Source organism: Mirounga leonina, unplaced genomic scaffold (genome assembly GCF_011800145.1).
Source record: "Mirounga leonina isolate KUSES-001 unplaced genomic scaffold, KU_Mleo_1.0 Mir_115, whole genome shotgun sequence".
Taxonomy (NCBI): domain Eukaryota; kingdom Metazoa; phylum Chordata; class Mammalia; order Carnivora; family Phocidae; genus Mirounga; species Mirounga leonina.
In genome coordinates, this window is record NW_023270268.1 from 62,809,701 (window position 1) to 62,835,871 (window position 26,171).

Sequence of the window (26,171 nt, forward strand, 5' to 3'; positions counted from 1 at the left end):
TAGCTGTTTAGCTGTTCACACTCTAACCCCCGAGTCCCAGTATGTGCCTCTCTCTCCAACTTCTCCTGGTCTCGGTTGGTTACTCACCATGGGGCCTTTGCTAGGGCCCCATTAATTGTCAGACTGTAAGAGTTGCAGTGAGCAAATTACATTTTGGACCATATGGTAGGATGACTGTGATGACAGAGCTCATCTCTCCCTTGAAGTAAAGACAACCTCATATTGACCACATGGTCTGGAGAAAAGCTGACCCAACTGCTAATAAGCTAAGTCAGCGTGTCCACGTGGCAGCATTTCATCCCGAACATACAGTCAAGCTCCACTTGGAGCTTTCACGTACATTCTCTCCTTTGATCTTTAGAAGAAGTCTGTGAAGGAGGTGGGACAGGTACTAATATTCCCACTTAGAGCTGGAGCAGAAGCAGAATTTGAACCAGAGTCCAATCCCATGGGCTTCTTTTGGTACCGTGAGAGGTGTTCAGGCAGAGAAAACCTGTCACGAGAGGAAATGCTGCACCTTCCAGTACACCTCTGTGTTCTTTCCCTCGGGCTAAACAAAGCTCATCTGCGCAGTAACTGTAGAATCCAAGGGGTGTATCATGAAAAGTGTGTGGACAGCATAAAAAACACCAGTGCGTATGCTTCCTCATTCGCTTCAAGGCCTATGTGTGACTCACAGGACTATTCATGAAACATGACCAAGCACCACGAACTCATCCACGGGTCAAGTCTGGATGACCACACCTACGAGCACTGCCTAGCAGACTGGATTTATTCAGGCTGTTTCCGGGGACTGTTTCTATACAGGAAAGATAATATCTCAGTTCTCCCTTTCCCATTCAATTTGGAGTTTAGGAAGAGGAATGCTTAGAGAACCTATCTATTGATTTTTATCTTTCATTTAACAAATAATTTCAACCTCATTTTAGGTCCAACTTAGTTTGACTAAATTGAGGTAAACATGAACCTCAACTTGGCCTTGGGATCTCTATAAGCTGAAGTTTCTAGCACTGGCCTGGGAGATGGGAAATCCCAGTTCTACAGAGATCTGTCACAAACCCGTTGTATGCCTTGGGCAAGTCCCTTAACCTCTCTGAGCCTCAATATTCTCATCTGTAAAAACAGGTTTTCAGCCAGAAGGTATCTGAGAACATTTACCACTGTGCTTCTATGATTTTCCTCCATTTAAGTATTTGCATAAGTAGTTATATAGTAGAAGCCAACCAAACACATTTCAGGGGGCTTAGCAAAGCCTCATTCCTGAAGCCGGCTCCCCACCTCGCCCCCCAGCCCCCCACGGGGTGAGAACAGAGCTGTGGAGGCTGTTGCCCAGCACCTACTTCAGTCCCGGATTCCATGTCCTGGGAATGGGTGGAGACGCGCCCCAGGCCCTCAGCTGGTGTCCCGGCCGGGGAACGGCTCTGCTGCACCAGGTCTGGGAGATTGATGTGGCCAGCGAAGCCATTGCTGTCACTGTGGCCAGATCGCTTCTTCTCTCCAGACGTCTGGGGTGAGGCACAACACACGGGGAGCATTAGACAGGGATTGGGGGGGGGCAAAGGCCACGGAGCGATGTCACCCCTCATAAAGCACAGGCACAGTGGTCTCCAAATGGACCCGCCGGGGTGTGTGGGAAGATAACCTTCACATTTCTGTTTTACTAAGAAAATAAAGAAGAAGTTAAACTTCGTTACTATTTAGCATATGGACTGACCGTGGGGCCTTTTGCTTCTGCCTTCAGGGCCACACAGGATGTGGGGGTTCCCTGGGGGAAGACAGGAATGCTGCATGCAGGTGGAGGGGCTGAGCACCCAAGGTCTGCATTTGCATGGTCCCCTTCTGCCCTATTTGTGTGTGTGCCTGTGAGCACACCAGTTAACTGGACTTGTAGATTATATGACCTGGTCACAAGACACAAATCCACAAGACACACACATATGACCTAAAATATTGCTGAAACGAAGAGGTCGGGATGAGATAAAGCTAAGAATCCATGTACCATGTAGCCCAAGAAAATGCAGAGATGATATCAACCAGACTCACAGTTGCCTTCTTTGTCAGTCGTGACGTCAGAACAATGATTAATGAGTCAGATCTGATAGGAGTTACAAAAGAAAATGTACTGAAATAATCTACAGATTATTTGAAACTACGGGTTTATGTTCGTTATTAGTATTGAAACTCTCATAAGCAATTATGGTGTCGTGTAGTAAAAAATGGAAGTCATCATGACTAGCAAAGCATTTGAAATATTGTTTATGGTATCCCTTTTTAATGTCCTCTCAAGGTATTTTATAATATACATATAATATGTGAAGTAGGACACACGCATGATTTGTAAATAAATACACTCTAATTATGGGGCACCTGGGTGGCTCAGTCGGTTAGGCGTCTGACTCTTGATTTTGGCTCAGGTCATGATCTCATGTGAGATCAACCTCCACATCGTGCTTAAGATTCTCTCTCTCTCCCTCTCCCTCTTCTTCTATGTGCATGCTCTTTCTCTCTCTTAAAAAATAATACATTGTAATTATGTGGAGTGCTCTAAAATTTTTACTGTTAGGGTTGTATGACCTAACAAGTTTGGAAACCACTGCCCTGGAGAGTAAAGCCTCCTCCCCAAAAACCCCAGGGAAGAAATACAGGGTTAAAAGACAACTCTGCTTCCTAAAAAGCCAGTGCCCACCCTGTAGGCCTGGCTAGTACTGTGCTTCCTGACTTGACATTTATGCGACCAACTCACTGAGGTTTCTTAGAGCAGACCTAAGTAAATGAGTCCCTTCTTTGCCTTTGCTTTCATTCATTCACTCACCTAACATTTCTGAGTGCCTACTGAGTGTGACACGTTTTGCTGAACATGGAGGAATGAGCCAGGATCAGGGCAGGCAGAAGCACTCCTCGCCTTCTTTGGGACTGGCTGGCATGGGCTCACACTGGCCTGACTTCCCCCTTCCAGACCCTGTCCTGGTCTTGCAAGGACCACTTGGTACCTGCTTCTGGCTAAAAGTGAAAGGAGGCACTTTTTGGGGGGAGACGAAACAGATCCCCAAGTTCCTGAAGGGGTTCATGTAAGGGGTGTTGCCAGGGAGTTTGAGAAATAACTGGAAAGCAGAAGCATGCTCTGTTTTTTGGCAGCATGCTCCTGGCCTGCAGGCTGCCCTGGCGAGGGGTATTTTCTGGATTCATTCTGTCCTGGTGCTCATCCGGGTACTAGTGCCGGTTCTCAGAGCTGAACACTTTGTCTTCTAAATGATATTTATGGGGTTCAGTCCTGATTCATCCCACTGTCTCCAATTTTATGTGTACTGGACAGCTTTTCCTTCCTTCCTTCTAATTTCTGTTCAAATACTGAAAGGCTTAACATTTCCCCCCAATCTCCCAGTAGCATAAATCACACATAGTGTCTCTTTAGAGTTTCACGGGTTCTCTATTCTATCCCTAGTATCCTGCCTCAAGCCAAGAACAGCTTATCAAAGAAAGACCTGAAGAGGCTAACAAGGGGAAAAGGCCCAGACGGTGAGAAGCCTTAAGGAATCCAGTGGTGACCCCTGAATCTCCCCACTCTGAGTCATCAGCTTTTGTCCCTTCGGCCAGCTTCTCAGAGTTAAATACCTTCTGTGCGCCAGGCGCTCAGCTGGGAACGCAGAGATAAATGAACAACAGCCCTGCCCCCTAGGACCTCCTTGCAGAGCCCAACCATCTCTATAGTCTCTCCACCCTCACCATTGCCATGGGGCTGGGCACTAAGCTGTTCCGACAAACAGTATGTGTCTGGGACCATGCCAAACGCTTTAGGTACGGTATTCCACGCAGTCCTTAAGATAACACCGTGGGTTAGCTTTCATTATCCTCATTTTACGGATGGAGAAACTGCAGTGCAAGAGTGACTTGCTCCAAGCGACACAGGTTCTAAGTGCTGCAATCGGGGGCTGCCTGGTAGCAGAGCCCAGGTGCTTTGGGTGCTGCCACACGAGGTGGCTCTGCTCTCGGCCATAGCTGATCGGACCTGGAGTGGACACCTGAATGATGCAGGATCAAATTCCCTTTTGCATTTAATGTTGGGGCCGAGAGACACTGGTCAGTTTCTGCTGCACAGCTGAACTGGGTGGGAGGTGGCGCCTGTCTTACAACTGGGGGGCGGGGAGAAGTGAGAGCTCATGCATGCAGAGGGAGAGAAAGCGGGCCTGTGGAGTAGAAAGAACAAAGGAGCAATTGGAGGAAAGAGAAATGAGGGAGAGGAGAGACAAGGCATCGAGGAAAGCAGAGATGACAGGCAGTGAGAGAGCCAAAGATAGGCACGGGAAAGCTGCCTGGGTTCCTGATCCTTTTTAGTTTCTGGTTCCAGCCCTGCACAGAGTCCCAACTTACTCTTTGCCTTTGGATTCCTTGTATGAAATACCTCTGAATTTTTGTGCCTCTATCTCTGATACCAACCCCACCTCTTCTCCCCACTGTAAGCTGTTTTAAGTGGACTCCTTTTCCTATTATTTCCTATTGTCAGCTGGTCAGTAAGAAAGATGCTATGGACAGAGGCCCACGGAGGCCCACGAGGGGCTTCAAGGAGAAAGGGAAGGCTGAGCCAGACCCCCAGCGACCTGCTGGGTGAGGAGTGGGCAGCAGGGGTAGTGGGGAAGGGAGAGTGGCTCTTCCAGCAGATGGGTCCCGATGGACGAAGTGGGAGATGACAGCTGGTGTGGTGGGTTCTAGAACGAGAGTAGGGCAAGGTCCTACAGGGCCATAGGACAGGGAGAGAGAAAACCACTGGGCCTGGGTGTGCACTAAATTTGTGCATCTTGGCAAGACTGTGGGTAGTACAGCCCGTATCCTCTGGAACCATCTTGTCCACTTAAGTGGGAATGCTGACATGAGTGAGTTCGACTTGATGTCCATCTTGGGGAACTGAATGATAGCACCCTATAAGCTAAGTTCTATTATGAGTTTTTCTTTTCCTACTCTTTTGTCAGGGACATACTTTTATTTGCATTCAACTTTTTAATACCTGTACCTTTAATGGATTCCAACTCAAGGTTTGTTATTTTAAAAGCTCACATTTGGGAAAGGTGGAATTTTAGAAACTGAGAGACAAAAAAGATTTTGGGCCCTCAATAGATCAAATTCACATAAGACACTGGTGAGTGCTGTTTTCAAAGTGATTGGCTGTGGTCATAAAGTCCTGGAGTGCTTTAAATAACATGGAGCCATTTGGATATGTCTGGCAACTGAATTGAAAATGTGCCTCCTGATAATCTTATTCAAGGTATTGACTCTGTCATAAAGACTCAAGCAAATTTTCAACTGCGTTAGAAATCAGAGTCCTTTTATTTGGAGTCAGAGAGTAACTCACTCCGGAACATTTTCCCTCAAGTCTTCCAAGTAGCAAGTTACAGTGATAGCAGCCGTCCACACTTGCAATGAAATTATCCACACACCACACTGGGAGATTTATACACCAGCACTATGCAATGTCAACTGCTGCAGCCGAGTCCATTTCTTATTTCAGGCTTACATGATAGGACTCTTTAAAGCCTACTTCAAAGATTCAGCAAGGCCATATAATGAAATTCTCGTAAGTTGCCTTGGGAACTACTCTTCCAGTTACAGCCCTACTGCCAATTATTATTTCAAAGGCCTTATTCATCTCAAAACTATAGTTCCTTTCTTTCTTGGGAGAGCAAAGCCTGCTATTACGGTTTCCCAAACTCTCCTGGCTGAGGAATGACAGATGATATACATTGTTTTCAGAGGCAAGAGTGGGGAGTGATAACGAGTCAAAGAAGAACTCCGTTCTCTGGTGACAGTGAGATAAAATAAAATAGAGTTGACCCTTGAACAACATGGAGGCGAGAGGCACTGACCCCCGGGGCAGTTGAAAATCCGAATAGAACTTTTGACTTCCCAAAAGCTTAACTCCTGGAGTAGCCCACTGTTGACCGGAGGCCTTATCAATAACACGAACAGTTTATTAACACATATTCTGGATATGTATTATACACTGTATTTTTATAATACAGTCAGCTAGAGAAAAGAAAATGTTATTACGAAAATCATAAGGACAAGAAAATACAGTTACAGTATTAGACTGTATTGAAAAAAAAAATCCACATGTAAGTGGATCCACACAGTTCATACTCGTGTTGTTCCGGAGTCAACTGTGTTTACATTAACTGAATGCTTACATGTATTAACTCACTGAATCCTCCCAGTCATCTTTCTACTATTATTTATGAAATTTTATAGATGATAACACGGACCCAAGGGGACATCAAGTCATTTTTTGCCCGATGTTACCAGCCATTACTTTCCTTCCAGGCAAAGACTTGGTGGCAAACTTGCAGGATGATGATGAAGTGAAAAAGAAGAGAAGACAAATTCTGATTTGTCAAGGCCCTTCCGGTTGGCACAGGCCCAGTGAGGACGCGCTGCCTGTGGGAGGAGATGCCCCACCCCCACCGCAATTGAAATGATGTGCCTGAGTTTAAAAAAACAAAATCATACAAAGTGCCAAGGTACATTTCCAAGTAGATCTGCATATTTCTTTGTTCTTTCATCAACATAGCTTAACAGCCTTTTTAATGTTGACCTAATTAGATAAGATGAAATCACCCTTTCTTGGAACTTCTAAGAATTTTCTACATAAAATCCACAAGGATAAGGCCATGGCAGGAGTAGGCATAACAAGGCCTCGGATGCTGCTGAGCGAGACCATTCATTTCTGTTTTCCTGCTGTAGGAAACATCTGGATTTGCCAGTTTTATATCCTCAAGCTCAAATTCTCTATTCCGATTTGCATAGCTCCTACCGAAGAATCTGGACTAATGTAATTAAGTCACACTGCAGAAGCTTAGAAGGATACAGGAAAGGAGGCGGTGGACAATTAAAATCACTCAGCCATTGAGAAGCATGGGTCCCCCCTGCCCCTGGCCCCCATTCACAAGGCTTAAACTACACGCCGTAAGCATTCTCCGCGAAAGCTCTAATATCGAATCCACTTAAGAAATGCACTTCCTCTGCAGTTTTTATACCAGCTTACCTCTCTTATCATCAGGGTTCCTTCTCTTGAAATACTGCTGCTGAAAGTGTCCGTGTGAGAGGTCTCCAGCCCATGCGTGCCGACCATTCCCACATTGTACTGCTCGGTGCTCCCAGGGCCTCCTGTGGGTCTGAGATGGGAAGGAAGGATATTAACAGCAATGTATGTTCAGGGAATGCCCGTTTCTCGGTGTCCTGAACAGGTGTCCCACTCCCGCAGCATCCCCTCCCTGCCTGCTCTCCTACAGCAGCCCTAGCGAGCAAGCTTCAGACTCTCCAAGAACAAAACTGCCCACCAGGCTCCACAGGGTTTCTAAGCCCTCCCTACTCCTTCTTCCACCAGCAGGCACCCTGACCTGCACTTTGCACATGCTGTTCCCTCTGCCTGGAAAAATGTCCCCCACCCTGGCTCTTGGCCAGTTGCCTCTCATCTTAATGATACTTAAGTATTAATATTTCATCTTAAATGATAACTTCCCTTGAGAAGGCATCTCTCAGCACCTAGGTCTTATCCCACTAACCCTACTTCTTTCTCTTCACCCTTTGTCTTATTCATTCTCATCACAATTTGTGATTCTTTATCTTTTTGAGTCTCTTGTAACTTTTGCCTTCAGTCTCATTAGAACATATGCTTGTGAGGGCAGTCTTGTCTCTGCTCATCATTGTATACCCAGTGTAGAGCTGGGCACAGAGTGGGAAGGAGTGCAATGCACAATCATTTGATCAATGGGTTTTACATTATTTACGGAGAAGAAATATCAATTAAGGGCATTCTGGCTTACTAGGACATCCATCAGCTAGGCTATTTACCAATATGCAGTATGTTTTAAAACCTCTTGTAATGACTCCACACCGTGGTATATTTATTTTCAGTTTGTTTCTTATTCTTGTGTTTAAGATGTAATGGAGAAGGTAACAGGACCTCGACATATACCCTGAGAGCGGAGACTGATGTGAGAGCATGTGTCCTGGGGCACAGACCATAGCATCAAGGAAAACTGAGAACCAGGTAGGTGACGTGGTTCGTCCATAGGATTTCAGTTTCCAATGTGGTCCTCACTGATACCTTGTATTTGTTTTATTTTATTTTTTTAAAAGATTTTATTTATTTATTTGAGAGAGAGAAGGAGAAGGAGAGCGTGTGCATGAGCAGGGGGAGGGGCAGAAGGAGAAGCAGACTCCTGGCTGAGCAGGAAAGCCTGACAGGGGGGAGGGGGCTTCGATCCCAGGACCCCAGGATCATGACCTGAGCCAAAGGCAGACGCTTAACCGACTGAGCCACCCAGGCGCCCGCAGCTGCCTCTCTTTTAATGTGGGTTTATTAAAAATAAAAAAGGTATCAAGGCTTATTTCTCTCACTAGGTATGTTAATTGTATCTTTTACCATTTTGTTCTCCTAATTGTTTCTTATGTATTCAAAAAAATCTTTCTGGTCTCTTGGATTCGATCAAGTCCAAACATTTGATGAAATATTCAATTCAAGAAAGAAGAAACATGCCAGATTTCTGACATCTCTGGGACAGAGAAGACATATGTTAAGGATCCAAACAAAGAGGTGAGAAGATGTGAAGATGAGTCCAGACCAAAAAAAATGCATAGCAAGATGCTTACTTCAAAACTACTAAACTGGAGCAGTGGATTGAATGAATCTAAGTATCAGTTAGAACTGATGTGTTTGGGAAGAAATTCCAAAGGAGCAATTTCAATATTGCATTTGCAGAAAGGAGACATTAATAGTGTCCCAGAGACATGGAAAAAGAAATCGCTTCAATGAATGCCTGACATATTGCCAGACTGGTCAATCAGAATAGTTGTCAAAACTAGGATATCTTCACTCATTTATTTGAAAGTTTATCTTACCTTGTATGTATTTTTTTTTAAGCCGCCTTCAATTCTTGTTTGGGACAAGATGGTGTGATACAAATAGGTCAATAAATGAAGTATTTATAAAGAGCCAGAGACTTCTAGGAAGGGGGTCACTTCCCTTGTTCACTCAGACATTCTTGGCCACTGTCAGAAGGCACCACCAGGCTGAGAAGTGTACAACTGAGTTCCCTTTCACCAATAGAGAGCTTCACGGGAGTTCAAAGGTCAAAGCTATTTTGGCCCCACTTATGTTTTTTTTACCCTGATGATGTTTGATTCTATCCATTTTAATCAGAAATATGCCAATATGAGTGAAATTTTCATTAAAAAAGATATTTTCTAGAGCTAATTCCATTAGGACAACCCCTTGATCAATTTTCCATATGCCTCAGTTAAACTCTTTGCCAATTTATTTACTTTCATTATTATGTTACTAAAATTGTCATCATAGGATCCAATTCTTTTCTATGTAGATTTTATAACAAATATTTAGTAAACCAATCAAAATTTTTATCCATATCATCTTTCAAAGGCTTCTGTGGTCACTACTTCTACCGAGTACAATTTGTCTGGATCAGTTCTAAAGGTGTCAATTTTATTTTATTTTTTATTTTTTTGAAGATTTTATTTATTTATTCGACAGAGAGAGAGACAGAGAGAGCAGGAACACAAGCAGGGAGAGTGGGAGAGGGAGAAACAGGCTTCCCGTGGAGCAGGGAGCCCGATGTGGGGCTTAATCCCAGGACCCTGGGATCATGACCTGAGCCGAAGGCAGACGCTTCACCGACTGAGCCACCCAGGCGCCCCTAAAGGTGTCAACTTTATTAAGAAGATCTGATTCACCTGTCCATTTTTAGTCAATAGCAAGTTTTATAGGGCATAGTGTCAGCCACTATCAGTTTGATCTCTTGCTGAATATTTTTACTGAGATTATTTTTTTCCTGGGTCCATTTTATACTTAAAATTTTATGAGTCAGAACTGCTCCATCTATGATAAATTTTTATGGTGAACAGTTCGGGCTGTTTTGAGTTTTTAAAAATATCATTTCTACTAGTAATATTCCTTATAGATTGAATAAAAGATAATCTGTATTTCTTCCTTGGTCAAATTGATCTAGAATGGTGAGCAATTTCTCTTAGTTTAAGGTTTTCCTGGTGTGTAGGATTGGTCTATTTTATTATGAACCTTTTATACATATTTGCTCATTCTGTGTACCCTGTATTAATTAACCATATCATTAATTTTTCTGGTACCAATAATAGCTTTGACTATGGAAAATTCCTACAGACTTCTGTATGTTCCAAATCACCTCTCTATAGAATTCTTTTTTTTTAATTTTTACATTTTTAAGAAGTTTATTTATTTATTTAAGTAATCTCTACACCCAATGTGGGGCTCAAACTCACAACCCTGAGATCAAGAGTCGCATGTTCTTCCAACAGAGCCAGCCAAGTGCTCCCAGAATTCTTTTTAAAAGGCATGGTACCTTCCTTCAAATACTAAGGTTCACTGTTCAAACTGGTGCTCCCTATACTTGACTTCTAGCATCTCAAGGACGCTCCTTAAGTCATTTCTTAGCTCTCAAGTTCAATGACTGCTCTTTGATAGTTTGGGTATTTGGCCTCTTGTCTGTCTGCTATTACTGACCCTTCCACTCCATCCTTTTCTATTCCCCTGACCATGTCACTCTTCTGCTTTCAACCTTCAGGAGCTCCCAATTAACCAGAGGATAGACCTGTGGCTTACAAGCCTTCTTTTATCTGGTCCTTGCCTATTTCTCTGGCTGATGTTTTCAACAAACCCTATCTTCCATTTTTAACTTGAACAACATGTGACTCCTAGTAGTTTCCTACACGCATCATGCTACCAAAACCGTTGGGCAACTTTAGTCTATCTTCTCGTCCTGAATGGTTCTTTCACACTCTCTGCTTCCCTCTGGGTAACTTCTCCTTTAAACTGCAGTCCAGGCACTCCCAAACCCCACCCCAGCCCCACTGGGGTGGTATAGGTGGCTCTCCACTCTGCTTCCACATTAGCCTCTGCACACCGCTAACCATGCACTCCATACACAGTCCTGCAATGGTCAGATCTCAGTATTGTTGGCATCTTCAGTGCCAACCACTGTCACAGGTAAGTGACATCCAATAAATGTTTCATAAGTCAACAAAGGCTTTGTTCAATAATTCTAGCAAACATTTCATTCAAGTTTATTGTCAAAAGATAGCTCTTTTATGAATTGATGAGCAATCAGCTATGAGAATTATTACCATGTTTAAAGTGTCCTGAATAACTAATGTTTTGTCTCTTTAAAACTTAAAAAGTAATTTCAGCATTGGATCACTTTTATATATGGGTTATGCCAAAATAATTTTCTTATAATTGTTATTACAGGATAACCAAAAATTGGTTCAGGTATGTCACTGAACCTCATAGTATGGAGAGTGAACTTTGATATATGCAAATAAAAATAAATCATTTAGGAGGTTGGTGGATCCCAGGAAAGAAGGCAGACTGGGAAAAGAGAATCTAACTGCATTACAAAGGTATTTAAAAAATCTCACAGAGTGGGGGATGGGGAAAAGGTTGACCTTTGTAACTCTGGAAATAAATGGAGTCCCATAAGACTAAAGGTAAAAGGAACTGCCTGTAAGCACTGCACTCTAACTGCTAAAGTTGTTTCCCATGGGCATACAGGTTAAGCATTCTGATACTGCTATCCATGTGTACCAGAAGTGAACACTAAGCAAATGTTGGCAGATTGTGAGAGCCTGGTTTCCTACTGTTGGAGTGGGAATTTCCAGGTAAGGAAGGGGAGGGGGCTAGAATGATCCATGTGTTAATGAATCAGAGTTGGAGATATCAGGATAAACTTTTATTTAATGTAATACAGATGGCTATAGGTAGAAACATTTATAGATATGGGTACATAATGGGTTAGTATACACATATATATTTCCTTGCTCTGTCAGGTGAGAGTGCCTAGAAGAAATGATACATCAGTAGCAATGAGCACACCTAGTGCCCAAATCTTGGTTCTGATATCATTCTTTAATAAAAGGAATCAAGGCTCCCAGGAGAAATAGCTGATTCCAGGACTAGAGCAAGAAATACGCAAGATAAGCCTGGAGCGCCTTATAGTGTCAGAAGGTAAGAAAGTGCTTGACTGGGGTGTGTCAGCCATGGGGGGTATAGGAGCCAACTGAAAGAGCTTCCCGTGGTTGAAGGTGGAATAATTTAAGCAGCAAAATGAAGTATCGGATCATAACCCAAAGTACAAAATAAATATCCATGAGTCTATATTGATATAAATAAATGACTGAATAAATTAATAAATGGAGAGGAGATAAATCTCTGCAGAATAATTTCAAATAAATTATATAGAGACTCCATCCAGAGGAACGTAACTCCTCACTCCTTAAGTGCAGGCTGTGCACACTGGCTTCCTTCCAAAGAGTACAGTGTGGAAAGGGAGGAAAATTACACTACAGTAGAGACACCTGACAAGCATTACCTCAGCCAGATGATCAAGGTCAATGCCAATAGTCCTAAGTCACATTTATAGTACATACCCTTGATATGAACTGATAAAAACGACGTGACCTCTGTGATCTTTCTTCTCCAAATCCATAACCTTAATCACGACAAGAACATCAGATAAATTCTGGTAGAGTGGAATTCTATGATATTCCTAATTAGTACTCCTCAAAACTGCCAAGTTCATTAAAAACAAAGGAAGTCTGAGAACCTGTCACAGCCAACAGGAGTCTAAATAGATATGGTAACTAAATAATTAAATATAACATGGTATCCTGGATGGGATCCTGATGCAGAAAAAAGGATTTTAGGTAAAAACTAAGGAAATCTGAATGAACTATTAAAGTATATCAATTTTGGGGCGCCTGGGTGGCTCAGTTGGTTAAGCAACTGCCTTCGGCTCAGGTCATGATCCTGGAGTCCCGGGATCGAGTCCCGCATTGGACTCCCTGCTCAGCGGGGAGTCTGCTTCTCCCTCTGATCCTCCCCCTCTCATGCTCTCTGTCTCCCATTCTCTCTCTCAGATAAATAAATAAAAAATCTTAAAAAAAAAAGTATATCAATTTTGGTTTATTAATTATAACATATGTACATACTAATGTACGGTGCTTATTATAGGGGTAATTGTGCAGGGGGTAGGAGGAGTAACAGGGGAACTTTGTACTATCTGCTCAATTCTTTTGTGAATTTAAAACTGTTCTAAAAAATTAAGTTTATTAATAATAAAAGAATGAAAAAAAGGCAATAATTAAAAAAAACCACTCAGGCCAAACATTTTATAGTTAAAGTAATCCTTTGTTCTAAAAATTATTTCCAAGGTAGAGTCTGGGTGAGAACAATTAGTTGTTCAAATTCCTGTAAAGACTATAACAAAACAAAACAAAACACATCCACTGATTAGAAGGAAAACTATAGGAAATTTACTGTGATTAGGTCACAGGTTTAGAACAGTAATTTCCTCTAATAGGATTTGTCAACGTGTTACTGTAGGTACTGATTTAATTCAATTTAATACACATTTATTGAACACCTGCTATATGAATGGCCCTGGGTTTAGCATTGGGTAGTGGATATAAAAGCTGAGGAAGGGGTGCCTGGGTGGCTCAGTCGGCTAAGCGTCTGACTTGATTTCGGCTCAGGTCATGATCTCAGGGTAGTGAGATTGAGCCTCACATCAGGCTCTGTGCTGGGCATGGAGCCTGCTTAAGATTCTCTCATTCTCTCTCTCCCTTTCCCTCTGCTCCTCCCTGCTATGCATTCTCTTTGTCTTTATAAAAAAAAAAAAAAAAAAAGCTGAGGAAGTCATGGCTCCTGAAACTAAAGAGGTTAGCATCCGGAAGACCATACAAACATGACATGAATACTCAAATACAAGGCTGGATGTAAGTGGGAATGCAAAACAGAGGGAGAGGTCATTGCAAGAAAAGGCACAACACTGGACAAGTACAAGGCATTTATTTGCAAGAACGGATAGGTCAGTTTGGCTGGAGCATATGTTGAGGCAATCATGAGCCCCAGGGATGAAGAGGGTCATAGGACACTAGGATACAGCATGACCAGAGCCACGATTCTACATTAGTAAAACCAGACTGGAAAAATGGCCAGGAGGGCAGAGAGGACCACAGGCAAGGGAGGGGAGCACTACAACAGCCTGGGAGGGCAACGGGGTCAGAACCATGGCTTTCCAGTGATGACAGCGTTTTATAAGATTGTACGCAACTCAATGGCTATGCTAGCAGGAGATGGTCCTAATGGTTAAGACTGGGCCTCACATGTCTTGTTCTGAAGCAGGCACAGACACTTGAGGGAAGATGCTGATACAAGAGGATGCTTCTTCAGCTTGCTTGATCTGATGCAAATCAACTTAGGCACTTTTCCTTCCCTTCCTCCTGTTCTAGAAAGCTTTTGTTTTTTTCCTGATTATAAAAATAGTAAATGCTCATCATGAAATTGGGGATCTACATAAAATAAAAACCACTCATAGTTGTATAATCCAGAGGTAATCACTTTTATAATTTTAGTCTATTTCCCTCCACCAATTATTTTTCTATGCATGAGGCATTGGAAAGAGTGCAGTTGGTTAGGGAAATAATCTTAGTTATGCACACTCTTATAGGTTCTACGTTATACTATAAATATGAAACCAGCACTGTCCATAAAAAAAGTTGTTGTTTTGAGCATTAGTATCTACAGCTGTTTGTCTGAATGGCTGGTCTCCATTTCTGAGAAGCTCTTTTTGTATACATTTCATGGCAGTGAACTGTGTTGATATATATGTAGCACAGAATGTAAAGGGTTACACTTGTATCGTGCCTTGTCTCTGAGTAGATCTCCTATATCATTAAATATTTTAAATGTTCTTTAGTGGATGATCGTTTTAACCTGCCTAAAATTTACCAATTCTTCAAGAGCCATGTCAACTTTTGCCTCCATTATATGCATTCAATGATAGCCCATTCATTATTTCTGGATGGTAGTAATAGATCCTCTGAATTGCTTTACCAGTGTCGAGTCTGTTCTTTTTACAGATCATCTTGCCAAATTTCTCTCAAACATAGCACTGATCATGTCACTTCCCAGCTCGGGGGGCCTTCCATGGTTCCCAACGGCCACCTGATAAAGCGCACACTTCTTAGTCTGGTTTCACTGGTCCAGACCACCCCCCTCCCTGCCCCCATACACCTGACATTCCTATCAAAGTCAACCTTCTGTGCCTTTACTTCAATTTCCCCTTGCCTGAGATTCTAATATTGCCCCACGTTCCCTCTATCTTGATGACAGTTATTTGTGAATGTGTCTTTCTTCTGGTTTGAGCTATAAACTCTAGGAAGCCAGGACTTGCAATTTCAGTTCAGTGCAATTAAATATAAATCAAAGTCCCTGAAGACCAACTCTATTCCAGACACCATGCAAGGTGTTAAGAGTACAGAGATGAATGAGACGCAACCCTCACCCTCAGGGATCTCAGAGCCCAGAGAGGGAAACAACATGTAATAAATATCCTGATTCGAGCACTACACGAAGCCGCAAGAATACGCTCAAGATCCAGGGGCCACACAGCGGAAGGTACAGGCTCTCTCTGTGCAGAGGCTGGGCTGTAAGCAGGTGATTTCTAAAGGGACAGGAGAGTGCCCGACAGCAGAGAGGAAGTGCAGCATGGCCTATTCCAGCAAATTTTGGAAAGGTGGGTATTTCTAGTGAGGGAAGAAATGGATGTGCCCTTGGCAGCAGCAGGGTCAACACTGTCAACAGCCTTGCAAAATATGACAGCGCTTCAAAACCAAATGTGATTGAACATCTCTTCCAAGGCTGTCTTTGGTCACTCTTCCAAATATTTCTATTAGTCTGAAGTTTCTGCATATAATCTTGTTTCTCTCCAACTAGAATATACACTTTTAGAAGGCAATATGCTTGTGTGTGCCCTTGCTGCTTGTCTCAAAGCCCTCGGTATGGTGTGGAGCACAGAGTGGAGGTTTTAGCAATATTCTAAATTCACCCCTCATCCTGGTAGTTGTAGGCTCAGTGCTTAAAGGGAACTTGAAACATCTGTTAGAAAAATTAACCAAAGCTGAGTCAAGATAAAAACTGAAAGGACCAGCATATTTTGCAGAAACGTTTTGGATTAGTGATTTTGCCTCTAGAACAATTTTATTTGCTGTTAAAAAAGCAATTTAATGCAATTTGTTTCAAATGTCATATTTTAGCATATTTATGGTTGTCAATAACTGTGTAATCAACAGCAGAACAACAAGTATAAATTTTCAGCTATGATAGTTGGATTTGCCTCTCAGAATTGCTTGTATATAATGACTGTTAATCAATGGAGTACATTCTCTGCAGACTGGTCAGCCCTCTCTCTCCAATCTCTGCTGGACAGGACAGTAATCTATGACCCTAAATGGCATCTTCTCTATAGGGAGTAAGTGTAGTGTGATGACCAATATTAGTAGCTGAGCCAAAGAAATGGAGGTGAGTGAAGAGCAAAGTTGGAATCGTCAGTGTCCCACTCTGTCAAATTTATAGCAAACCAGAGCAACAGCATCTTGTGTTTATTTGGGGGAGGAAGCAAGAAATGGATGTGAGTGATTGTCCAGATCTGTTTTTTTAAACTGGAGAAGCAATAGGGCAGGGGAATTCTGTCATAGGACCCTGTCCAATGAGAAAAAGAAAAAGTGAGCCTCCCCCTCACAAAACAAAGAAAAGAGAAGAAGTAAAGGCTATAACACAAGTAAATAATAAGGGAAGTGTAGGTAGGCATAAATACAGGTATAAATAGCCAAAAGGAGACTGCAAAAAAATGGACAGAACGTAGGGGGGTGTGTTGGGGGGCAAGTCACAGGCCACAGAGAAAAGGATCACATAAGACAGACAGTGAAGAAGAAGAAAGTGATAACAGGGTTATATTTAAGTCAAACACTCAGAAGTTCTCCACAGGATGATTTGACTCCAGAATCTTTCACTGGGATGCTAACCCACACTGTCATGTGCATTCCTCCTTATGTATGGTGGTGGTGGTGGTGGTGGGGGGATGATGGAATATGTTTCCTGTTGTTAATTTTAACTCCTAAATGTCATTGTCCATAATTCCACTCTTGCAGTTCTAGGGGGACAGGCAAGTGCCAACGGCCTGGTTGTCAATATCATTTTCCCTGGGGATGACAAGAACCACGAAAGTGTCACCAAAGGGGGAGTCAATCCCACAAGAGTACCTGGATAAAGCCTAGGCAGTAGGAACACTGCTATGTATTCCAAGTGACGGTGTCTGTGGAGAGAGCTAACTATAGGACTATGCTCTAATAAAAAACTCAAATCCCCAAAGCCAGTTGATCCTGGCAGAGACCCATAAATGATCCTCTATTTAATTCACATTTCTTGTCCTTTCACTTTGGAGACCTCACCCGCCCCAGCCGACATGTGAAAAGCAGCCCTCTTACATGAGTCTGGGTATGTCGCTGACGGCCACCGTCCCGTCGTGGGTCTCGCTCTCTCCATCTTCCTCCTCTTCATCACTACTTTCCGACTCCTCACTGGAGGAGGAGTAATCAGTCACCTTCTTCAGCGGGCGGTTTGTTTCTTCGATCCGGAGTTCTCGTAATTCTTTGGCTAATGCCGTCAGGTCCTACAAAAGAAGAGTTCGTTCGGTATGTATGAATTGTAGAGACGACCAAAGTCACATCTCTCAGCAAGTCAGTGTTGCAGCTTAAGCAACAAGAAAAGAAAGCTCTAGATAGAACTGTTACAAACATAGTGGCAGTATGGAGCGAAGAAAACGATGTTTGTAGCACAGAGAAACTAGGAAAGAAAGATGGAATAAATTTAAACTTTGTTCAAAACCAATGGCTAGACTGAGACGGTTCAGTTCTGAATACACGTGTATATATGTGTATGTGCGTTGTGTGTCTACACATATATACAAACGTTGGGTTCTCATTTTATTTTGGGAAGGTGAAGTGGGTCACCCTCAGAGTGAAGGAGAAAACCCATGGGCTGAGCGACTGTTCCCCAGGATTCTGGGACTCCTACCCAAGCCACCGTCATGGCCTTTCCCCTCTTTGATTGCTACTGTACCAAAATCTAGCATCAGTCACAGAACAGAGCAATTCCCACGGTTCCAGCTACTACAATGACTCATCTGATGTGTCATCATTCCCTGGAGAGCAGAGGCACTGCATCAATAATGGCCCACCCCAAAGCCCAGTGCCGCTGAAACTTATAGCCCCAGAGCTGAGTTAATCAAGACGAACGACAACCAAAAAAAAAAAATTTCTTCCAGAACGATAGGTGTTTCATTTTCCTTTGTTTAAAACTACAGTCACCTGGCAGAAACCCTCGTGAGGAATACTGAAATGAATGCACAGACACCACAAAGGAAGAGATCATTTTTCAGGTTTCCATGAGTATGATGCAGTCTTCAGCCTTATGGATGTGATGATGTGGTATCTAATCACGAGGCACATTGCAGGCAGTGTGCTGGATCTCTGACTACCTTTGACTTCACATGCTTTCCGAGCAATGCAGAGGGCAGCAGTCCTGCAAAAGCATGGTCGCTCTAATTTGCATGGGTTACACTGCCCATGGCGCATGGCATGCAATGAGGAAAAAGCAATTGGACATCAGTCTTACCATTTCTCCCTATATTAGTGACCCATGTGGGAATCAGAGCATTCAGTGAGAGACAGGGCATTAGGGAGAAAGAAACTCATTGAAAGATACTAAATCCCACAGTTTTCTTATGGCCATATTCTCTCTTTATTTCAATTCAGAAATGTATTTATTTGTCCAATTCGCCTGAGGTCAGATTAGAGCATGTAGGTGATCTAAATGGCATCTCCTAATCTAGCCTACTTGGTTAGAAGAAACACCGTGAGGAGTGGGTATAGTTAAATTATAAATGTAATTTTGTTTGGGGGAGATCACAAATCATCATATTTCTTTACCGTCCCCTCTATGTCAGGCATTATTATGTTGGTTAAGAGTAGAAGAGGAAACATTTCAGGTGTTTCATTTGGTCTAGAAATTTAGGAAGTTCAAGGTGGTAAGTGAAGGAGTCATTTCTTCTAATTTCATAATAAAATCAAAGGAAAGCAATCATGGCTTTTAAATTTGTTCTGAAGTCACTTGAATTGAAGCACCTGAAAAGGGAAGCTTTTGAAAATTCAAGTTGTGCATTTTCTACCCAAACATGCTTGCTGGGCTTTTTACACACATGCACACACGTGTGGCCTCAATCTCAGTGGATATTAACCCCATCTGTGAAAATGAAAATAGAATTGTATTAAAAAGACTCAGAGGTGTTTAAATATAATGTATACTGTTAAAGAAGAAAATTACCACATAGATAGAATTTTATGCAAATTTATTTCTTGTTTCTTTGGCAATAGGCCAAAACAGGAAGAGGCAATATTCAGATTTCAGCTTTATACTCCTTATTTCCTCTGGACATTGCCAATATTTATCTTTATCAAATTAAGAAGATAGTGAAGGGTATGCAATACTTGAGCACAGTGGGAAATATAGTTTAGATATTTGTTAAAGCTATGAATAGAAAAGGATATTATAATCATCCAAACCAGTAAAATAATAACAGATAAATTTATTTTGTATTTTGTCTTCTATATGTTAGGAGCATGTTAAGTCTCACCAAAGAGTGTAAAGCAATTAAAATGTTACTTATCATTAAAAAACGCATTTATTATAATTTAAAGAGAGAATATGGTTTAAAATAATTTATTTTTAATGTCAATAATCCTGAGTAAAATATAATAATATTAGCTGTGATTTATTTAAATTTATAATACATTTTCCTTATGAGTTCATTCTCCTTATCTCTGACATTTCAAAACAAGACAAACAAGATTTGAAAAAAATCAAAACTCTTTAGCAATATTTAGCCAGTTCAAAGCCCATTGATTTCAAGAAACTCTCATTCGTGAAAATGACCTATTTTTTTCTAAACACTGTATCTAGGAAAAGTTTAAAGTTCTGACCTGTTTTATAATTTCATTTTTAATTAGAATATTTTTTTTTGTTTCTACATTATTAAAAAGCTATCTTTCTTGAAACACTGAAAGTAATTGCAAATTCCTTTTAAGTTTACTTGGTAACAGCTTGATGAGACATACGAGACTCCCAAGGTAACAATAATGAGTAACTCAAAGGTAATACCCCAGTCAAAGAAAATTAATCTCCCATTGCCAATGGTCTACATGCTTAGCTGCGGTTTTGTTCCTTATCCATCCACTCTGGAAGAATTTACAATAGCAAAGTTATAGAAAATAGACACGATCTAAAACTGACACCACTGGGTTCAGATCCACTTTCATACATTTTATTTTCTGACAATACCAATTTTCTCTATATAATGAGTTTTTGTGGTAATTTATTGCTTGGCTGTCTCAAGCCTGGAGCTAAAACGTATTAAAAAAGAAAAAAAAAAGTGCTATTTAGCATGAAAATATTTGAGAAATGTATAGTATAACTGAAAAAGAAATACAGCAAAATGGTAAGATTTTTTGACTATAGAGTAAATGAGAAGATAGGAAGCTCTTACCCAGAAGCTTCTTTGCTGTAACACTTTTTAGAATTAATTTGATATTTTGTTTCATTAAAAAAAAAACTCTTATTTAATTTGACAATTATGTATACTTTACCTAAAAAGGTGCTCTTTTAGGTCTCTTTTTAGAACAACGTAGTTTATGTAGATTTTAGTTCAATTTTTTGAACGATTAAGGTAATAGTTAAAAATCTTTAAGCTGGTCTTTTCTTTATGTATGAGAAGAATTTACTTCCTTTTTAGGAAATCTTTAGAAATGACATTGGGGAAGTTACTTAACTTCAGTATCCTCACCTGAGAAAGAAAGGTTTTAGACTACTAGCTATTGTTCAAGTTCTGTCCAATCTGTGGGTGTGCTCTGGAAATTTTCAGATTCTTACATAGTACAAACAAACAGTGCTACAGCCAGTGTTTGCTTAGGTATCTAATATTCATGTCATATGTTTAATTGTGCTAAAGTAAAGAGGATATTTATTTTCAACGATTATGTTAATCAGACTATATTGCACAATCTTATATTCTATTAGAAAGGACTGCCAAATTAATGGACACTCCCTCAGATCGATGTTCATGAAAAATCAAACCATTAGATTAACAATAACAAGCAACACTTTTTTTTCAGAGTTTTAAGGCTTTTCATTTCAATCCTGGGTTATCTAAATGGCCAGTCCCTATAGAAGGAAGCCATATCAAAACCTAGGAATGAAGATGGGAGAGAGGTTTATTTAATTCAAGGTTTCTCAACTGTGGCACTATTGACATTTGGGGCTAGATCATTCTCTACTATGGGTTGCTCTCCTGTGCTTGGGAGGATGTTTGGCAGAATCTCTCTGCTTTACCCACAAGACACCAGTAGGCACTGCCTCCCACCTCCAAGTTGTGACAATCAAAACTGCTCCCAGATTTTGCCAAATATCTCCTAAGAGGGGTGGGGAGAGGAGGGAAAAGGAGAAGAGGAATTGTCCCTGCTTGAGAACTACTGAGTTAGGTAGAACCAAGTAATCCTGTATTTTTAGTGGTTTAGATCAGTGACATTCAAGGGTAGGTAGGGTTATCAGAATCACCTGGAGGGCTTTTTCCAACCACACATGGTTCCAGAGATTTCAGTGTATAGCTAATATCCCCTCAATTACTTATACTTCTGTTGCCCCCTGTCATCTCTGTCCAGTGTATGAGAGTAAAGCAAAATAAATAAAGCAATTTTTTAAAGCCTAAAATATCCTGGGTTAACCAGATGACATCCATTTCCCTCATGACTGCCACCTTCAAGCTAATTTCTGCGCTTATGAGATTTCCCTTGAGTTGCACACACACACAACCATTTTATTGGCAGCCATGGCACCAGAATATCATTCTCTTTCTTCAACGATTTGGGAGAAAATTGATACAAGTTGTGATAGTTGCTGTCCTTGTGATTATTATGAGGGGAAGGGCCAGGCTTTGGCACAGAGCAATGAAGAACGCCCTCCATTTCCTTTCTATAAGTGCCGTCCACACACTGTCGACATGTAGAGTCACATTTTTTTAATAAGCAGCAACCCTTTATCTAAGAAATAACGTTCCAAATCACTGTGAATGGTAAGGTGTCCTAATTCTGAAAAACTGAGGCTCTTTGGTAAAGATCAGATGCATAGAAACCTGCTTCTTCTACCTGCCAAAATGGCTCCATGTCTCAGGCCCAAAGCTTAGCATGAGGACAACCTCTTGGCTTTACACTTCATAAAATGCTCTCGCACACATGATCTTGAGTGATCCTAATCAAGCTTGTGATCGAGGCAGAGCAGGTGTCTTTATCCCCATTGCACACATGAAGAAACTGGCCCAGAGAGGTTATGAGACTGGTCCTGGCCAGTTGCTTATGGGGGGGGGGGGGGGCGGCGGCTAGAATTTGAATTTGTTGACTCCAAAGCCAGTGCTTTTTCCATATCATTTCACAAAAATGGTGCTCAGCAGAGCTATAGCCGTAAAGCCTTCAGATTCCATGCAGTTAGGACTCTTGGCAAGGCCTGTCTCTTAAAAACAACAACAACAACAACAACAACAACAACAACAACAACAACAACAACACAGATCTACTATGCTGTGTTCATGCAGGTCTGACAAACAACAGAAGGCAGTCATCCTTCTTTGCAAGCTACCTAAGATTGACAAAGCCATATATTTTTCTAATGGAAAAATGTCTCCACAGATAAGGAAATAAAGTCACTTAACTCGTCAGGATACATTAACTAAAGTTGATGTTGCTGCTGATGCTGTAGTTAATGTTCCACAAAATTAATCTAACCCAGTAACTCCTTGTTCACAAATCACACATATAAATTTGGAGTGCTTTAGAATGATGTCTCTCTTCTTTGTTAGTAAAACTACCATCCCCTTTGCAAAGCTGGTGAGTACAGGTTAAGAGCTAGGCTTTGCTCTTGGAAGATGCTGGGATGAAAAACTTCCCAATAATAAAGCACTAATGCTTATCTTTAGCCAGACTGGAACACTGGAAAAGTGACATTTTTTTTTGGCTTAAAAGGAAGGTCTCCGGAGCTTCCCACGAGTGTCTGAGGGCCTCAGGCTGGCTGTGGTTGAAGGGGCTTGCCTTGCAGCAGACCCTTCCAGAGCACTGAACTTTAAGTCTGTCATCGAACAGGCCGCCTCTCTGAATGTCAACATCAGGAAATCAGCTTTATATTGACATCTTGTGACAGCATGACCAAGAAAAGGTGATACTAACCTCATCTATCGCTTTCTTATAGCTCTGAGATAGGAGGAACCCAATCCAGAAGAATCCATAGGAGGGGGAAAAGCCAGAAGAAAGGCAGCAGGTTAGACACAAAATGGGAATTGTTAGTACACAACTGATAAATGCAAAAGAGCAGAGAGAACCTCAGTCCTGAATGGGGCGAATCCCCTTCAGGATTGCTCTCACTCTGCTTCCTAACTTTAATACGTACGAACCAGAGTAAACCAACAAGTCCTCACATTCGTTTCATAGAAAAGGTTCTCCGCAATTTTAAAGAAAGTAAGTGGATATTCACTCATCCCAAATTAATTTCCAACTTTCAAATGTCAGCTTCTACGCTCTTCTTTCTTTCGCTAAAGCTATTTGGGGTCTGTCATGTCTCAGCAAGGAAGCTAGATTTCAAGTTGTCAGGCCCCTTGTCAAACCATGCTTATCACAATTTGGTCCAGAAAAATATAGTCCTGAAGGCATGAAGAACAGCAAAAATTACATTAATTCATACGGCAAATGATCTGGGGAGAGGGCGGAGCAGACAACAGAAACCCACAGAAAGTGCCCACATCTCCTTAACTGCAGCTCCACATCTTTTTGCCAAAGCTGCTGAGTAGAAATTACGTAATGATAGGAGTTATTTCTCCCCCTTTTTTTATTCTCTAAAGTAGCGTAATGCAAAATGCCTAGAGGCAGATAAGCAATCCAAGATCTGTTCAGTTCTTTCCTAATCAGGTATGACTTTCCTTCTGGATGCTTCTAGCATCCATTCTTCTTCTTAATCTCAGCAAGTTCTGTTTCATAGTCATGAGTGTATCCCCAACTACCTGATCCTGTGGCTTCTCTGGTAACTTAAGAGAGTTCAAAAGCACTCACAGCTGGTCGACTAGGTCGGGTAATGTCCCTGGATTCTTCTGGCTTCACTTTGGAAGGCTCGTGGGGGAGCACAGGCGATCCTTCTGACTTACTGTTGGCTAGATAGAAAAACAGGGGCCAAGAAAAATAATGACCATCACGAAGTGTTGACTCAAGTTTTGCAGTTCAGTGGTGAGTCATCCTTCAGGATTACTCAGGGGATACGTCATTCACTTAGGCAAATCTCAAACACATCTGTGAAAAAACTGTTCATGTTCAGGCAAACGCATTTAGGCTTGTGACCTGGAAGTCACTATTAATCATAAGAAAAACTAGCAAGTACCACTACCACCACCATTTACTGAGTGCTAAATGTGCATCACACGTAATGCTAAATGCCTTCTACATCAACGGTCTCATCGGATTCTTGCTCCAACCCAATGTGTGGCACTCTTTTCCCATTTTACAGTTCAATATAGACTTTGAGAGATGGCACACTAACCTAAGGTCATGCAGAAATTATGGGCAGAGCAGGGATTCTGTCTGGCTTATCCAAGTCCTATTTCAGCTATTACACTAAACCAGCTTCCGTGTTAACATTCTATGTTTGGTTTTTTCTTTTACCACTTATCCATCAGAATAGTTTATTTTGATGCCATAGAAACCCATTTTATTTGATGGAATGGTTTTTAAATGGGAGGCGGGGGTTGTCGGGGTCTCTTAAGGAAAAAAGAATGAAGTGGGGACAGGAAGGAGAGTGTTGGTGACAAAGGGGAAGAGCCCCAGGACAGAGGTACAGAGCAAGGATGGGGGAGGGCTCCCCAACAGCTCCAGAGTGAAGAGCATCTCTCTGATTTAATTATAGGTAGAGAAAATCAATCTGGCATAGGAGAGATTCTTTTGTTTTAAAGTGGTTTTCCTGGGCAGAAACAGTCCAGGGATACAGCGGTATTCTTAACCCAGAGGACCTAGGGGCCAAAGGAAAGAAGATAAGAATTAAACCCAAACCAGATCAGAGAATTAAAACGGTATGTGTAACTTTAGTTTTCTTTAGTTTGTTATAAGGATATTAAGTTGCTTATGAATAGAAAAAAGATAAGCCAATGGCAGTTTTCTAAATTAAGTAAATTTATATTTGGATTAAAGCAACAAAAGGACACATGACTATGGGCTGGGCCACCGACGTCTGAAGAACGCATATGGGAGCAGCCACATCCCAGTCCAGAGACATGAGCATCGCATGCCAGGTTTCAACCTTTTCAAAATGGACGTACAGTGATTTTACTTATTTAAAACCTTAAAAAGATACTAGATGGCCAACTCTGGTTGTGTCTAATGAAGAGGCTAAGAAAAAAATAAAGGACTGGTTGTTTTTTCTCAGGCAGAGTAAGTTGTTAATATTTGTCAAATTGCACTTAAAAACGTTCTGGTCTTTCTTACTTGGAAGCAAAATTATCTTCTGAAGGAGGTTGTTCAGAAAGAATCACTTTTGTAGCAAGAAATAATGTGTTGTCATGTGTAATTAGCTGGACATGCTCTTGTTTTTCACAAGCTTCTTCATTAATGAGAACTGCACAGTGATGAAAGGCTTGAATAAATGGTCAGAGACGCTCATTTTTTATTCCTCTTGAAAAAGAGTCACATATACTTTTTAAGTCAGAGAGTTTACTTCTTCTCTAAAGTGCATATGTATTCTACATAAGTCTTTACCGAATTCCACTTTGAGAGATCCCTAGTATTATGGACTATATTCAGAATACCAAAAAGGGACGATTGGCGTAATGGGAAGAGGATACTTGGGGGTACATGAAGCCCGAAACAGGCAACAAATGGAAATGGCAATTCAGGTGACTCTCAAGTGATTATCTTTTCAAACAAGACCAACGATCTAAGATCTTCCTGGAAAACAATGTCACCTGCAATGAGCAAAGATTTAGTGCAAACTCTGATGTCGCACACGAGCCTGGGGCTGGTGGTTCTCTCATCTGAGGAGGACCGAGACTAAGGGCGGTTAGAGGACTCTGCAGCAGCACAAGGCGGTGGCCACGCCAGGCACGGGGGTCACAGAAGCCGGGAAGCGCGATGAGCCCACGCCCACGGCTCTCCGGCCC

At 41.6% G+C, this 26,171-nt stretch overlaps 1 protein-coding gene across 9 annotated transcripts in view; it reads right to left on the reverse strand.

The window, feature by feature from the left end:
• Window positions 1–26,171, reverse strand: part of TNIK (TRAF2 and NCK interacting kinase) — a 384,684-nt gene that overhangs the window by 18,924 nt on the left and 339,589 nt on the right. For 5 of the 9 annotated variants that reach the window (XM_034998896.1, XM_034998861.1, XM_034998877.1 and 2 more), the window contains 5 exons: window positions 24,082–24,179; window positions 23,206–23,229; window positions 17,365–17,549; window positions 7,031–7,160; window positions 1,341–1,505 (listed from right to left, as the gene is read on the reverse strand). In XM_034998896.1, the coding sequence (XP_034854787.1) occupies window positions 1,341–1,505; window positions 7,031–7,160; window positions 17,365–17,549; window positions 23,206–23,229; window positions 24,082–24,179 (602 nt within the window). The remainder of the gene's footprint in view (window positions 1–1,340; window positions 1,506–7,030; window positions 7,161–17,364; window positions 17,550–23,205; window positions 23,230–24,081; window positions 24,180–26,171) is intronic. The other 4 variants (XM_034998906.1, XM_034998868.1, XM_034998888.1 and 1 more) reach the window with 1 other exon arrangement.